This window comes from Prunus persica, chromosome G1, assembly GCF_000346465.2.
Source record: "Prunus persica cultivar Lovell chromosome G1, Prunus_persica_NCBIv2, whole genome shotgun sequence".
NCBI lineage: Eukaryota > Viridiplantae > Streptophyta > Magnoliopsida > Rosales > Rosaceae > Prunus > Prunus persica.
The window spans coordinates 9,046,299-9,060,356 of NC_034009.1; the positions used below are offsets into that span (position 1 = coordinate 9,046,299).

General features: G+C 34.5%; 1 protein-coding gene across 1 annotated transcript; it reads right to left on the reverse strand.

Moving 5' to 3' along the window:
* LOC18790144 (galactokinase) lies at window positions 2,171-5,961 on the reverse strand. Its single transcript, XM_007223252.2, has 12 exons — window positions 5,472-5,961; window positions 5,208-5,392; window positions 4,994-5,040; window positions 4,695-4,789; window positions 4,485-4,567; window positions 4,110-4,364; window positions 3,800-3,934; window positions 3,522-3,656; window positions 3,347-3,417; window positions 2,814-2,891; window positions 2,528-2,669; window positions 2,171-2,426 (listed from the first exon to the last, which is right to left on the reverse strand). The coding sequence occupies exons 1-12, from the start codon at window positions 5,641-5,643 to the stop codon at window positions 2,316-2,318; spliced, it is 1,509 nt and encodes a 502-aa protein (XP_007223314.1). The 5' UTR covers window positions 5,644-5,961; the 3' UTR covers window positions 2,171-2,315.

The following is a 14,058-nucleotide window of genomic DNA, read 5'->3' on the forward strand; positions in this document are numbered from 1 at the left end:
GTTCAAATTCTTTTATAATGACAATGGGTATATGCCATACAATCTTGTGGGATATTCTTTGTTAGTTTTTTCAATTAAATTCAGGTTTTTGTTTTGAACATGAATTTACATTATTATTTGTTTTAACTAACAATGTTTTTTTTAATGAAGTTTTAACTAACATTTCAACAACATAATCAACCGGAATGTCTAGTAATAGAAATTAATCAATCTTATAATGCTAAGTTTAGCAATAACTCAGTTATTTATTTTTATCCTCATTAAATCCGGGAGCATATATCTCTGTCTTCAAATTTGTGCTGTAATTGCAAAGATCACAATCATTCATTCATAACATACGGTATGAGGAAGTTTGTAAGGGATTTGTTTACAATCTAGTTGAAGGATTAGGATTTTCTTCGTAAAACAAATGTCACAAATCTTAACCGAAAGTAGTTTGGTATTCTTTTCTTATAAGTAACAAACTATATGGTCACGTAGTTTAACTAATTCACATATAATAGTATAAGATAGATATTATAAACACAAAAAAGAGGGAAACTAAACACATTCTTAATAAATTCTTGTATTATTATATTTTTTTGCAAAACAAAATATGAAGATAATTGACAAAACCCAAAAAGATACTGACAACAGGTAAATCGAATATGAATCATGTAAATGTCGTACAGACAAAATTGGTCCAAAAATTTAAAATTCATAAGGACATTTGTAGGGACAAAAGAAAAGATAGTCATAGTCTTAGCTGGATTGTGACCTTCAATTACTGCTCCTCCATATAATTGAGAAAAATCTCTCTGTGACCAAAATCCATGAACAAAAAAAGATAAAAATGGATGGGTTATGGGGTAGGCCAACCTCCACTTCACTAATTCCACACTCTACACTCCACGTGAAATAAAAATGCAGAGATCTTAAAGGTGATATTGGAATTTAATTAAAGGGCTTTTGATGCTGCGTAGGTGGGGGACTTGTTTGGAGCCCACCGACCTACGTGTATATATGATCAAATACAAAGCTTGTTTTCTTTCTTTTTTGCTAATTAAGTTGATGTTGTTGTTGATAATTGAGTTTATGTCCCATCCTTTGATATGGAGGGCACATTCAGAGATATTGTGCTCCTGTGGTGCATGCATTGTTTAGGTGGATAATTTCCCAAAATTAAGGAAACAACTAAATAATTGAAGTGTTTTAGAGTGTTAAACATAAGAAACGTCGATGCATTTGTAGGAGACATTGGTTGAGTGTTTGTTGTAGCAGTTGATTTGTAGCCTAGCAGCTGATAAGTTGTTTACAACGAAAGCACGGGAACTTCAACATTGAGCAGGTTCAAATTCAGATTTAAGAAAAGTGGTTATCTTCCACTTAAGCCAGCAAAGGCATAATAATTAATTATTATTATTTTTTAAAATTTTTGCTCCTCGGCCACTTATATCGATTTGGGACCACTTAAGATTCTGTTAAATATGAGCTATCAAATGTACACAATTCTGCATATGGGTCTGGGTCCCTGGATAGGACACCCAACTATGTAAGCATGTTAGGTTGTCAAGAAAGTTGGTCCATTCTGTTGAAATACATACATAACAATATACGTACCTAAATCTGTTTTACAATCTTGTAATGGCATGATTACACTTCCTCCTCATATGATTCCCATTCTTGACTTACTCTGCCATCAATTAGGGGAGATCTACTAGGGGAGTAGTTGATTAAATTATGATTAATTAATTATGTTATCTTTTTTTTATTAAGTATAAGCGATAGTCTAAAATATAGGGAGGAAGATTTCTCACTCACACACTAACTATGATGACATGAGTGTTCGAATCTGAGACCTCTATCTAACCTTGCTCCCTCCAACCCACCTACAACATTTAATAAGGGTAAATTTGGAAAACAAAAATTAGCTTATGTGATATATTTATTGACATTGTTTTAAGTGTAAGAAAAATAACATATGTCGTGAGAAAAAAAAGGGAGAATGTCCAAAAGAAAAAGTTAGAGAGAATGAGGTGGTTTAGGGAGTCCATTGTAGATGCCCTTAGTCACAATGGCCTATGAATATAACGTGGGGGTTGAGGCAAGTAGGAAGGCTACCCTCTTGAACACAATGGTCCTACAGTCCATTGAAAGGCAAGCTAGTAGGAATGCACCAGGTTTAAAACATTGGAGAGAACTCTGAATGGAACGCACCAGGTTTTATTAAATTAAAGTAGAGATTCATATGGTTTATATCGACATACATTTAGTTAAGACAGAGTACTATAAAGTTTGAAGCCGAAATCACAAAGCACTGCACAAGTTGACATATGCTAGAGCTTGAAAATAGCAGCTCCACTCGAGGGCTTGGAAGCGAAAATATATAGGCCGAGATCATTATTGTTTATGACACCTCTGTCGATCCGCGACTGGTAGAACCGTTCCTGATACAGATTGAACAATAAAATGATATTTAGGTTCAACAACTCCAATAAATCAACAATGGAGAAAAAATCCAATTAAGGATGATGTTAGAGGATATAACCTTCAAGTTAAGAATAAACTCTGGGACAATACTATCCTTTACCAAAGCAACAGCACAGCCACCCCATCCAGCCCCTGTAAGCCTTGCCCCAAGAGCCCCATTCTCCCGACAAATATTTACGAGTTCGTCCAACTCCGGACAGCTAGTTTAGTGAAAAAAGAAAAGACATTGTAAGTGGGTAAGGACCATCTCAAATTACAGATACATGTACGAGTGATAAAAAAACTATTGCAATTGTGTCAGTATGCATCTAGATTCCAGGGAGCTGGAAAATAGAAATTTGTACCTGCACTCATATAACACACTGCAGCTATAATGGCTCCCATTCATAAGATCGCCAAGGTGCTTTAGCTTATCCTCATCACTGCAAAAATACTTCCGAGTGTTAGAATTAAACCTTTGGGAATGTTCCTACCTCTAACAAGATGTTAAAACACCAGTGCATGTCCATTACAGAGCATGCAGTGCAGTGACCTGTAATTACCATTGGCTACAGAATGAACATGAGAGTATAAATTCCTCATTCAAACCAGACAGATCTAAGCTCACTTGAGTATCTCTAAGCTAAAATTTGGAATTCATCAATTTTCAGCATTTTCTAAATGGAACTGTTTCTTTTTTATCTTAAAACAAATGTACTTTTACTGCATCAGGGGGAAGGGGGAAAATATCCCATATGAATTAATATAACACACCACTGGCTCTTGTAGCAAAAGTGGGGTATTTCTGTGTCTAATAAAGGGGTAGAATTTAAAATGGGAAGGCTATTCCCTTCTTGTAGCATACGCAAATTGCCACTTCCTCAACTAATATGCGCACCTTAAATTTGATGATACAGCCTCCTTGAAAGCATGTACCCGCTTGGCTTCAGAGTAGACATGGGAGGCTCTCTGGTAAACAGGAGTTTGTCAAAATTAAAGAAAATTTCCAATTTGAAAGAAAAGAATCAACAGATTTAATGATAACTTGATATAGGAGACAACAAAAGAAGTACCTGATATAACTTGAAGTGCTTAGCAGCATTCAGCACATTCAAAGAAGATGGAGAAGTTGCGAAGATAGATGGTAGACTTTCCCCAAGGATTTTCTCTATTTCGGTAGTTGTATAAGGTTCTTCTTTTAAATACTCCTGCAGCAAAGACAAAGTGTTATGTTAACTGATAAAGATACTGGAGTGATTAATATGAACCTAAAACGACAAAATACATAAATTACATGTATCAACCACTGGTTGATAAAATGAAAATTTTGGCACACAATGAAGGAAACTACCTTTACAGCAAGGGCAGGATCTGAAGACCCACGAGTACTAGCAAATGATATGCACAACCCTTCAACATCAGAAAGAGTTTTGGCTTTTGAAATTGCCTCTTGCGGTTTCATCCCCAAATTTATACCCAGCAAAATCTGAAAAAATTCCAAGACCACATTGTGAGTATATAATATTTCTGAAAATAAAAGACACCCACCCCTGTATTAGGATCTCAGAAAAATGGATCTAAGATTGATGTTTGGACCAATGCCTAAAATTATATTAAATCACATGTAAGATATATCTTACTACAGAGATTATCAAACTTACAGAAGCTAGACGACATTCAACAACTCTGTTATTGTAATTTATTGCCGCCGTTACTGCTTTCTGAGATTCTGCTAAGGAATGGGCTACAACAAAAGTTCCACCATCTGGAAGTCGCACATCAGTAGCACGTATAGGGTTGAAATCAATTAGCTCTGCAAATCCAGTCTTGGCCATCACTGAGATTGCCTGATCCATTCCACCTGATTGTGTACCAATGTGTCGCTCACAGTCGCATGTAAGTTGGGCAACTTCTTTCTGCTCACAAGAAAGAATGTTAGCATTTGAAAGAGGTGATTCTAAAATCAGAAGGTCCCTTGAAGATTACCAAGAAACTTATTTATACATCTACAGACTATTGGTAGACATGCTGTTTACCTTGGGAAAATTCACATCAAAAGCAGCCATTATAGCAATAGTAGAAGCACAAACTAATGCCGCAGAGCTTGATAGTCCAGACCCTATATGAAACAAACAAACCAGTATGTAACATCTCAGATTGTACTCCACTACATGAGAAAAACTTAACCTTAAAATTGGCAATATATAGATTTTATATATGTATTAAGTAATTTATGGGAACTATACCTGCAGGAACTGTTCCATCAACAAGAACATCAAGTCCAACTGGTGCGCCAAAATTTGCTCCTTTGGATTTGGCGTACTCATAAAAACCTTTGTACCTGAAGAACATTAGCCATCAGTACCTCATAATTGATTGTTTTAACTTTTAAATATTCAAAAGTGTTCATCATTAAGGCGAATTAAGATAAATATAAAGTACCAACAACCCTTTATATTTTCTATCAGGCAAACTGCTTGATTAATTAACAAGCATTAACTGATATGAAAGCAACAACTAAAGCATGGGTTTTTCTATGTCTCACCCACAAATGAAGTAATGGCCCCATTTGTGATTCTTCAAGTCAATTTCCTGCACCCGAAAAACAAAAAAAGAAAAGTCATGAACTTTGACCGAAATTGAAAATCGACTTGGGAACCACTGTAATTAAGCAAATGCGCAATTCAAACAATTATGGGTCGAAAAGATACAAAATTTCAGAAAAAAGCAATGCAAAAAAAAAGGCAAATATTAAGGACCTGGTTAGGGTCAGCGGGATAAGTACATATTTGGTACTTATCGTTGACATTGGCAATTTTGAGAACCTTCTCGGCCTCTACCTCGTCGTGCCTCCGAATTGCGACAATGGTGTCCTGTCGTATCGCCATCGGCAACACCGAATAGCCCTCATAGTCTATATGCTCTCCGATCAAGTTCACTCTCCCTGCCACCGTCCGATCACACAAAATCAAAAACACATACACAGAGTTGAAAACTAGAGAGAGAGAGAGAGAGATACAGACCTGGAGAGCGAGCGAACAGTTGAGGGGCTTGACCGAAGACCTGTTGAAATTTGGACTTCAAAGTGTGGAAACGAAGCTGCGCCTCTTCGAGTTGGGAAGAGTCGCCATAGACAGGATCCAGGCTGTCGTGAATTGGGATCGGGAGCTCTTCGTGCTTGAAGATTTGAGCCATTCGATTGATTGATTTGCTTCCTCTGCAACACTAAGTCTTCTTGTGGTGGAATAATAATACAAAGGAAATATAATAATCTACGGCACTATGATGACGAGGGTGATTGAATTGCACTTTGTATATATAGCAAGCGGGAGAAAATTGTACTAGTTTAATTGGAGGTTGTTTGTCGTTGGGCTTTTCTTCTAGAGAGAGAGAGAGAGAGAGAGAGAGAGAGAGAGAGAGAGAGAGAGGAGTTTGGGCCAAAAATCTGAAACGGTGGATGGGAGGAGTGTTGCACAGGACAGAAACCGCTAATTGATATAGTAAAAGATCATAGGATTAAGATTCCGATATGTTAAAAAGGAAGGCGGACAAAAGATAATCCCAGTTTAATCAGTTTTCCTTTTAATCCACTTTTTTTTTTTGTCTTTAACGGATTACAGCTAAATCTAAATCTAGTTACGTGGGAAAATTCAGAATTCGAATTCCAAAATAGGAGTTTTGTTCTTAATTGGTTAGGGATGATTTCACTATCCGACGTGGTTATGGATAACTTCGGTAAAATGAATGATGACATTGACACGGATTACTCTGGTAGTTGCCACGTCAGGTTGGTAAAAAAGTTATGGTCTGAATTATATGCGAGTTAGGCTAATTAGTTAGAGTATTGAATTTGCTTTATTGTACTCAAGGTTGGATCATATCATCGTATATTAGACTAATTTATAGTAATTTAATTTGTTGTTTGTATAAGAACATATTGATATTAAAGTTAGTGCATGTAGTATTCTTATTTTCTAAAACTATTTAATAATTATTTGAATTTCATCTTCAGTTTTTTATTATTATAAAAAGTTATAGAAATGAGTATTTGAATTGGAGAGCACATCCGTTCTAATTTACTTGGCTAAATTGTTAGAAAGGAAATTTTATCTTCAGTTACAATAGGCGGTGAACTGAAACTGGAAAAAAAAACAAAAAAAAAAAGTTTATATGGTAATTGGTGTGCTCTTTTAGAATATTTGGCTCATGATAAATCAGGGGATTGCTTTTTATCCCCTTATCTAATTTTGCCATCTATTAACTACGGATTATGTTTTAGCATTTAATTCCAAAATACTAATCCTCAATAATTTCACTACGATATAAATAACAATTGATTATAGGTTAAATGTTGTCTTATCTTGTATGGGATGAGTTGGTGTCGTTGCAAGGAGAAAAATTTAGTTGTAACGGAAATAATACTATTTTGCTATTCTCGACCAATAATGCTATATCACGTGGAAGTATTGTCACGCATGTTATAACGTTATTAATTAAAGACAACAAAATAGTGTTATCTCCATATTCCCCCTCTCATGAAAGTCTTTTTACGTTGCAAAGGGTTTATAATGGAACTTTTTAGCATATGCCCTTTATCAATAAAATTATATAGCTTATGATAAATAAAAAAGTTGCCTTGTCTCTAACGGAACAAATTGCTTTTATAACCCATTTCTTACATTAGCTACATTAACCAAATGATCTAGTGGCCCCCACGCTATGGAGAACAAATTCCTAAACTATTCTTGAAATGAAGATCATCCTATTTCAAATGTTGTCTTGTCTCTAACGGAACAAATTGCTTTACTAACCCATTCCTTACCTTGGCTACATAAATCCAAAACATTGGCCACCAAGCTATGGAGAATAAATTTCAATCTTTTTCTTTCTTTTAATAGGAGTGTCATTTTGTACATGCAATATAATGGACAAATTCAAACACAAAACTTCAAAGTATGAATAAATAATTATAGCTAATTGAGCTTCAAGTTCTTTGATAATGCACCTTCACTTTGATAATTACAAGCTGACACAACTAAAATACGTGTGAATGAATGTCATTTTTTTTGAACTTTTAAAGTTTATTTTTAAAATTAATGCGGGTTGAGGGATTTCGAATTTAAAATCTTTTACAATATTTTAAAAATACCACTAAACTAAAAGCTAGTTAGTCATTGAAGTTGAACTTATACTTTTCAACAATTGATCATTGTAATAGTTTAGTTTCTTTTCTTTTGGTCTGAAAAAAAAAAATCAACAACATTATGAAATAAATTCACTTAGAAGACAAACACATATCAAATCTGTTAGGGTTAACTACATAAAAGTACCTAACTTTTGAGAGTCATTTCAAATTAATATCTAATCTTGTAAATTTTTTGTGGGCATACTCAATTTGTCGAAAAACATACAAATTAGAGCCTCTGTTGGTTAGATTGTTAGTCAATCTATTACGTGTTCGCATGACCTTTTTTATGTGGTTTTTTTTTTGGCTGAAGTGGACTCCACGTGGACAAACAAATTAATAAAAAATTCCATTGGAATTACTGAGATTAAACCTGGGCCGTTGGATTTAAATTAGAGTAAAGGGTAGGTTTAAATTAAAAAACGATTTGAAATCAGACTTGCTTTTGAGCAGGCCCGTCTCCACATGAGTTGCTACGAGCTATGTAGGTCCGGGCGGAAACCAGACTAAATTTCGCCTGGCATTGTGGCATTTCCCAAATTTTGGCGAGACAAACAAAACAGGAAAAGGAGACAAATCAGTTTCATTCATATTAAACCAGGAAGGAATCCTCGCTCATATAAATTTTGACGGATCCTTTCAATCTCCTTCACAGAGTCCTCACTTTGATAGGACTCTCTAAACCAACTTACTTTACATACCTCTGCTCTTTCTGTGTGTGTGTGGATATATACAATATATATATATATATATATATATATATAGGGAGAGCTCAAGAGTTGCATATTGAAGAAGAAAAGAAAACAATTAGAGCCATTCTAGAATCACTACAAGAGAAATCAACAATAATGGATGATGGTGAAGCTTTTGGTGTTGAAACTGGAAGCAGAAGCAGTGTTTTAAGCCTACTTCTGCTATTATTTTCAGTGGCTCCTCCTATATTGGCGGTTTGTTTTGAGATTTCGTTGTTGAAGTCAGTGACGTCATTGGTGCTGATTTTGGCGTCTCTAATTTTGTGCCTTAACCTTTGTAAGTGTCATGTTTTACATTGTTTAGATCTAATTTTAAGTTGTGTTTTTACATCATTAATTGATTGTTTTTGTTCTTGTAACAATTAATCTTGCAGGGTTCTTGCGGCTCCTCTGGCTTTTGATCAGACTAAGGCTCAAGCATGACTCGTCCTGCAGTTTCTTTGAGAAATGGCACACATGGCTCGATGAATTTGTGGCGGAGCTGAACAAAGGGAATGACAAGAATTTAGGACCTGAAAATAGAGGTTATAGTTTTTTCAAGTCTAAGAGATTATAGTTTAATGTTCTAGAGTTTAGGTTTTCCTTTTCTTGTAGTATAAGGTTCATCTATCATTGTAAACAAACAAATATTCAATACAATTCAAGGTATTTTTTTGTTATAGAATAAACAGAAGAGATGAAGCATCAATATTACTACTTCTCCATCATTCTCGTCTATAACATCCTCCTCTTCATTAAATCTTATCTTCCTCCTCATCCACCAAGATAAATGACAAGTATATTTCAAATCCTTTGCACTTATGTCAGCCGTAGTCGTATCATATTTAATAACCTCATCAAGGGGCAATGGAAATATATATATATATATATATATATATATATAGAATTATATGAGTTTTTCAATCTAGCCTTCTCTAAATCCTTTTTGTTTTTTCTATTCGGTAGTCATTGTACTTTGTTTTTGTTTTGTTTTTCTTTATTAATAAGAAAGGACTTGATGTTCTAGTGCTCGAAGTTTTCCTGTTCTTGTTTATTCAGATGACAATTGTATCACTTGAAAACATTACTACGTGATGATGCTTTGGTACAAGTCTACCAAAATTGTTTTTGGCCTATAAAAACCAGCCGGAAACAAATTAAATGAAACAATTAATAAAATAAAAAGAACACACGTAGAGCATTATTAAACAATGAAAGCTGACTTGATTGTTTTAGTTTGACCGGTTTAAAACCAATATATAAGATATAATTGGTATTTAAAAAAAAATCAGTCTGTCTAAATATATTATTTAAAATTGATTGAAATATATTTAGTGACTGAAACTATCCATGTTTTATACTGTGAGTTGGTTACTAGTAACCAATTTGTGAGCTATCTATCATGTTCATTCATTAAACCTTTGAACTAAGGATTATATATATGACATTCCTTGATGATGATGTTGTCACATGTATATGGTGAGTGTATATAGGTAAAAATGTGATGACTATTAGCACATTTTTAAGATGTAAAATGAGAATAAATATTTGAGTGACATCAGTTGAGCACTTATGGTACAAATGCTTCAAGAACGTTTCAAGATATATTTGAGATATTGGAAGAAGCTAAAATATTAGTCAATAAAATGAGTTTATAATTATGCAACTTACGGTGTTTTGTTGTGAGATTTCGTTGTTGGATGCGTTTATGGTGGTTTACGCGTCCAAGTCTTCAACTTTGTAAGTGTCATGTGTTTTTATATTTTTTAGATCAAAATTTTAAGTTGTTTCTATTTGTTTAATTAAATCAAATCTTTAATTGAATTAATCTTGCAGGATGCCTGTGGGTAGGGGTGGGCATCAAAACCGGAATACCGAAACCATCCTAAAACCGTGCCAAACCTTGTCAATCTCGTGCCCTCCCATTTGGTGTTGACGTGTAAACAGGATGATACCGTGTCATCCCCTTACTGTTTGGCACGACATCGATTCCAAATTTGTGATCCCATTTGGTGCCATACTGTACCGAACAGTACAGGTAAATAATAATCCTAATTTAATTTTAGTTCCTCCTCTCTCTCCCACATATATTTCGCCTCAGCTTCGTTTCTCCTCCATCCTTTCCTTTCCTTCCCTCTATCTACTCTTCTCTTCTCTTCTCCTTTCTCAATCATGATTTGAAACCATAATTCCCAAATCCTCCAACATCGATCGATCTCATCTTCTTCGTCTCCTCCTCATCTCTCTCTCTCTCTCTCTCTCTCTCTCTCTCTCTCTCTCTCTCTCTCTCTCTCTCTCTCTCTCTCTCTCTCTCTCTCTCTCTCTCTCTCTCTCTCTCTCTCTCTCTCTCTCTCTCTCTCTCTCTCTCCCCAACACAAAACAATAATAAGTTAATAACCCTTGTGAATACTGCAATTGCCTACAGTTCTCTCTCAGACTTACATATTTGCTAACGTTATATTTGAAAGAAACTAATATGCATTGGACCCAAACTCTGCTTTTTCTTTTTCTTTCTATTTTCTTCAATTACTTTCCTTTTCATTTACCAAAAGTAAATAAATAAATAAATAACTTTATTTTTATTTTTTTTATTTTTACGGTATCAACATTGACATGGAATCATACTGGTCCCGTTTGAGTTCGGTACGGTTTGAACGTGTTTTCAAAAACTCTCAAACTGATTCTCCTATTCGAGATTGACACTGGGATGACCCCCATCCCGTGTCATCGCGTACCGTGTCCAGCCCTACCTGTAGGTGCTGTGAATATTCTGTTTTTTGACCTGATTGGATTTAAGGACAAGCTCCAGGCTAAGGCCCCGTTTGAGATTGTTTTTTTCTCCAAAAATCTGCTTCACTTTAAAGTTAAGTAGTTTAAGATGTTTGGTAAAAATAAAATATCCCGATTATTTTAAAAGCAGTAAAGGCAGTTGCTTTTCAAAGTTGCTTTCAAAAGAAGTAGAGATAAACCTTTAATGAATTTTTTTTAATTCCCAAAATACCATAATTCATTTTAAAAAATGACACCACCTCCACTTCCACATCCAACTCCACCACTTGCACCACCACATTCATTACCTCCACAACCACCGCCACAGCCACCACCACATCCTCCTCCTCCTCATCCTCTGCCACCACCACCACAACCACCACCTTCTCCACGACCTCCACCACCACCACCTCCGCAACCAACACCATCACCACCTCCACAACTGCCATCTCCACCACCACCACTACCACAACCACCAACTCCACCTTCATCACCACCACCACCTCCACTCCATCACCACCACTACCACCACATGATTAGTACATAACACTTTCAACATCATGTCTATATTAGTCATTATTCACAGTTACAACAATTTTATATTAAAATTTACCAAACGGTTTTGACACTACTTTTTGTACTAACAACACTTTAAAAATATTGTTTACCAAACATGGTGTTGCTTTACTTTACAGCTAATTATTTTCAAAGCACAGTAGAAACAACTTTTTTTAAAAGTGACAGCAATGTCAAATTGGGCCTAAGATAGTGTAGTAGCATCCCAATCTACTCCCACACCTATGGCGCGTGTGCCAATTAATTTTTTTTTAGTCTTAGTTTTTACATTTTAAAATTAAGAAAGGTAACGTAGGTCTTGTTGTATTCGATAAAAACAGAACTATATTCTCATTTTGTTTTTTTGTTTTTGATTTTTTAATATGAAAAGTTATTTTACTATATTGTAGTTTCATTTTTCTTAAATATTTTTATTAATTAAGGGTATTTTATGGTATTTTGAATGTTTCACCAATCTTTATATAAAAATAATTCATGTCTGCAAGAGTCCTAGGTTCTTGGTTCTAGTAGCTCAAGTGGTTAAAAGTATTCTACACCAGAGAATTCTTAAGATTAATTCCTCCCTCCCCCAATATCGCTTATATATCAAAAAAATTATATATCATTCATGTCTCAACTAATTTTAAGGTCACCGAGTGGATTCCCAACTTGTTTTTTGGCATAACATAATTTTTAATGACTGATGTATGTACATTGTAAACAAAAAATAATACTAGGTCACCAAACTATCTCCTTTGATAGGACTCTCTAAACTAACTTACTTTACATACCTCTGCTTTGTCTGTGTGTATATATATATATAGGGAGAGCTCAAGAGTTGCATATTGAAGAAGAAGAAGAAAACAATTAGAGCCATTCTAGAATCACTACAAGAGAAATAAACAATACTGGATGATGGTGAAGCTTTTGGTGCTGAAACTGGAAGGAGAAGCAGTGTTTTAAGCCTACTACTTCTGCTATTATTTCTAGTGGCTCCTCCTATATTGGCGGTTTGTTTTGAGATTTCGTTGTTGAAGGCAGTGATGTCATTGATGCTGATTTTGGTGTCTCTAATTTTGTGCCTTAACCTTTGTAAGTGTCATCATGTTTTATATTGTTTAGATCTAATTTTAAGTTGTGTTTTTACATCATTAATTGATTGTTTTTGTTCTTGTAACAATTAATCTTGCAGAGTTCTTGCGGCTCCTTTGGCTTTTGATTAAACTAAGGCTCAAGCATGACTCGTCACGCAATTTCTTTGAGAAATGGCACACATGGCTCGATGAATTTGTGCCGGAGCTGAACAAAGGGAATGACAAGAATTTAGGACCTAAAAATAGAGGTTACAGCTTTTTCAAGTCTAAGAGGTTATAGTTTAATGTTCTAGAGCTTTAGGTTTTCATTTCTTGTATAGTATAAGGTTCATCTATCATTGTAAACAAACAAATATTCAATACAATTCAAGTTATTCAAGTTATTCAAGTTTTTTATATAAAATAAACAGAAGAGGTGAAGCATCAATATTACTACTTCTCCTTCATTCTCATCTATAACATCCTCCTCTTCATTAAATCTCATCTTCCTCCTGATCCACCAAGATAAATGACCAGTATATTTCAAATCATTTGCACTCATGTCAACCGAAGTCGTATCATATTTAATAACCTCATCAAGTGGCAATGGCTATATGAATTAGAAAAGGTGTAATTCCAACTCTAGAATCATAAAAATGGGAAACATGAAATCAGGCTAATTTGCAAAGTAGAATCATTTGCGCACAAATGGTGGTGGCAATGCATGCATGTTATGTTTTTTTTTTCAGGACTTGGTTGTAATTGTTTGCTTAGTTGTTGATCAAAACTAGAATTATATGAGTTTTTCAATCTAGCCTTCTCTAAATCCTCTTTGTTTTTTTTTTTTCTATTCAGTAGTCAATGTACTTGCTTTTTTTTTTTTTCTTATTTTTGTTTAATAAGGAAGGACTATGTTCTAGTGCTCGAAGTTTTCCTGTTCTTGTTTATCCAGGGGACAATTGTATCACTTGAAAACATTACTACATGATTTGGTACAAGTCTACCCAAATTGTTTTTTGCCTATAAAAACCAGCCGGAAACAAATTAAATGAAGGGAGACTTTGGAAAAGCCCAAAGGAGAGAGAAAATTTTTAAAAGAAGCAAAAATGGACAAAATTGCCCTTATTTATTTTTTGATTTCCTAAGAAATCCTTTACATTTGCATGTCTTTGGTTTGAAAGTTGAGAGGTTATTCTGTCTTTTTTCAAAAAGCTTTGGCTTTTTCCAAAAGTGAAAGTTTTTTTATGGGTAAAACCTAAATTTACTTATGAAAAACAATTAATAAAATAAAAAGAAT

Bases quoted from the DNA above. Each gene is read 5' to 3' on its own strand.
- LOC18790144 (XM_007223252.2), bottom strand. From the start codon at position 5,643: ATGGCTCAAATCTTCAAGCACGAAGAGCTCCCGATCCCAATTCACGAC. The intron at 4,365-4,484 runs GTAAACAGCATG...TCTTGTGAGCAG, and splicing joins TTGATGTGAATTTTCCCAAG to AAAGAAGTTGCCCAACTTAC. The intron at 2,670-2,813 runs GTACAAATTTCT...TCACTAAACTAG, and splicing joins AGTGTGTTATATGAGTGCAG to CTGTCCGGAGTTGGACGAAC.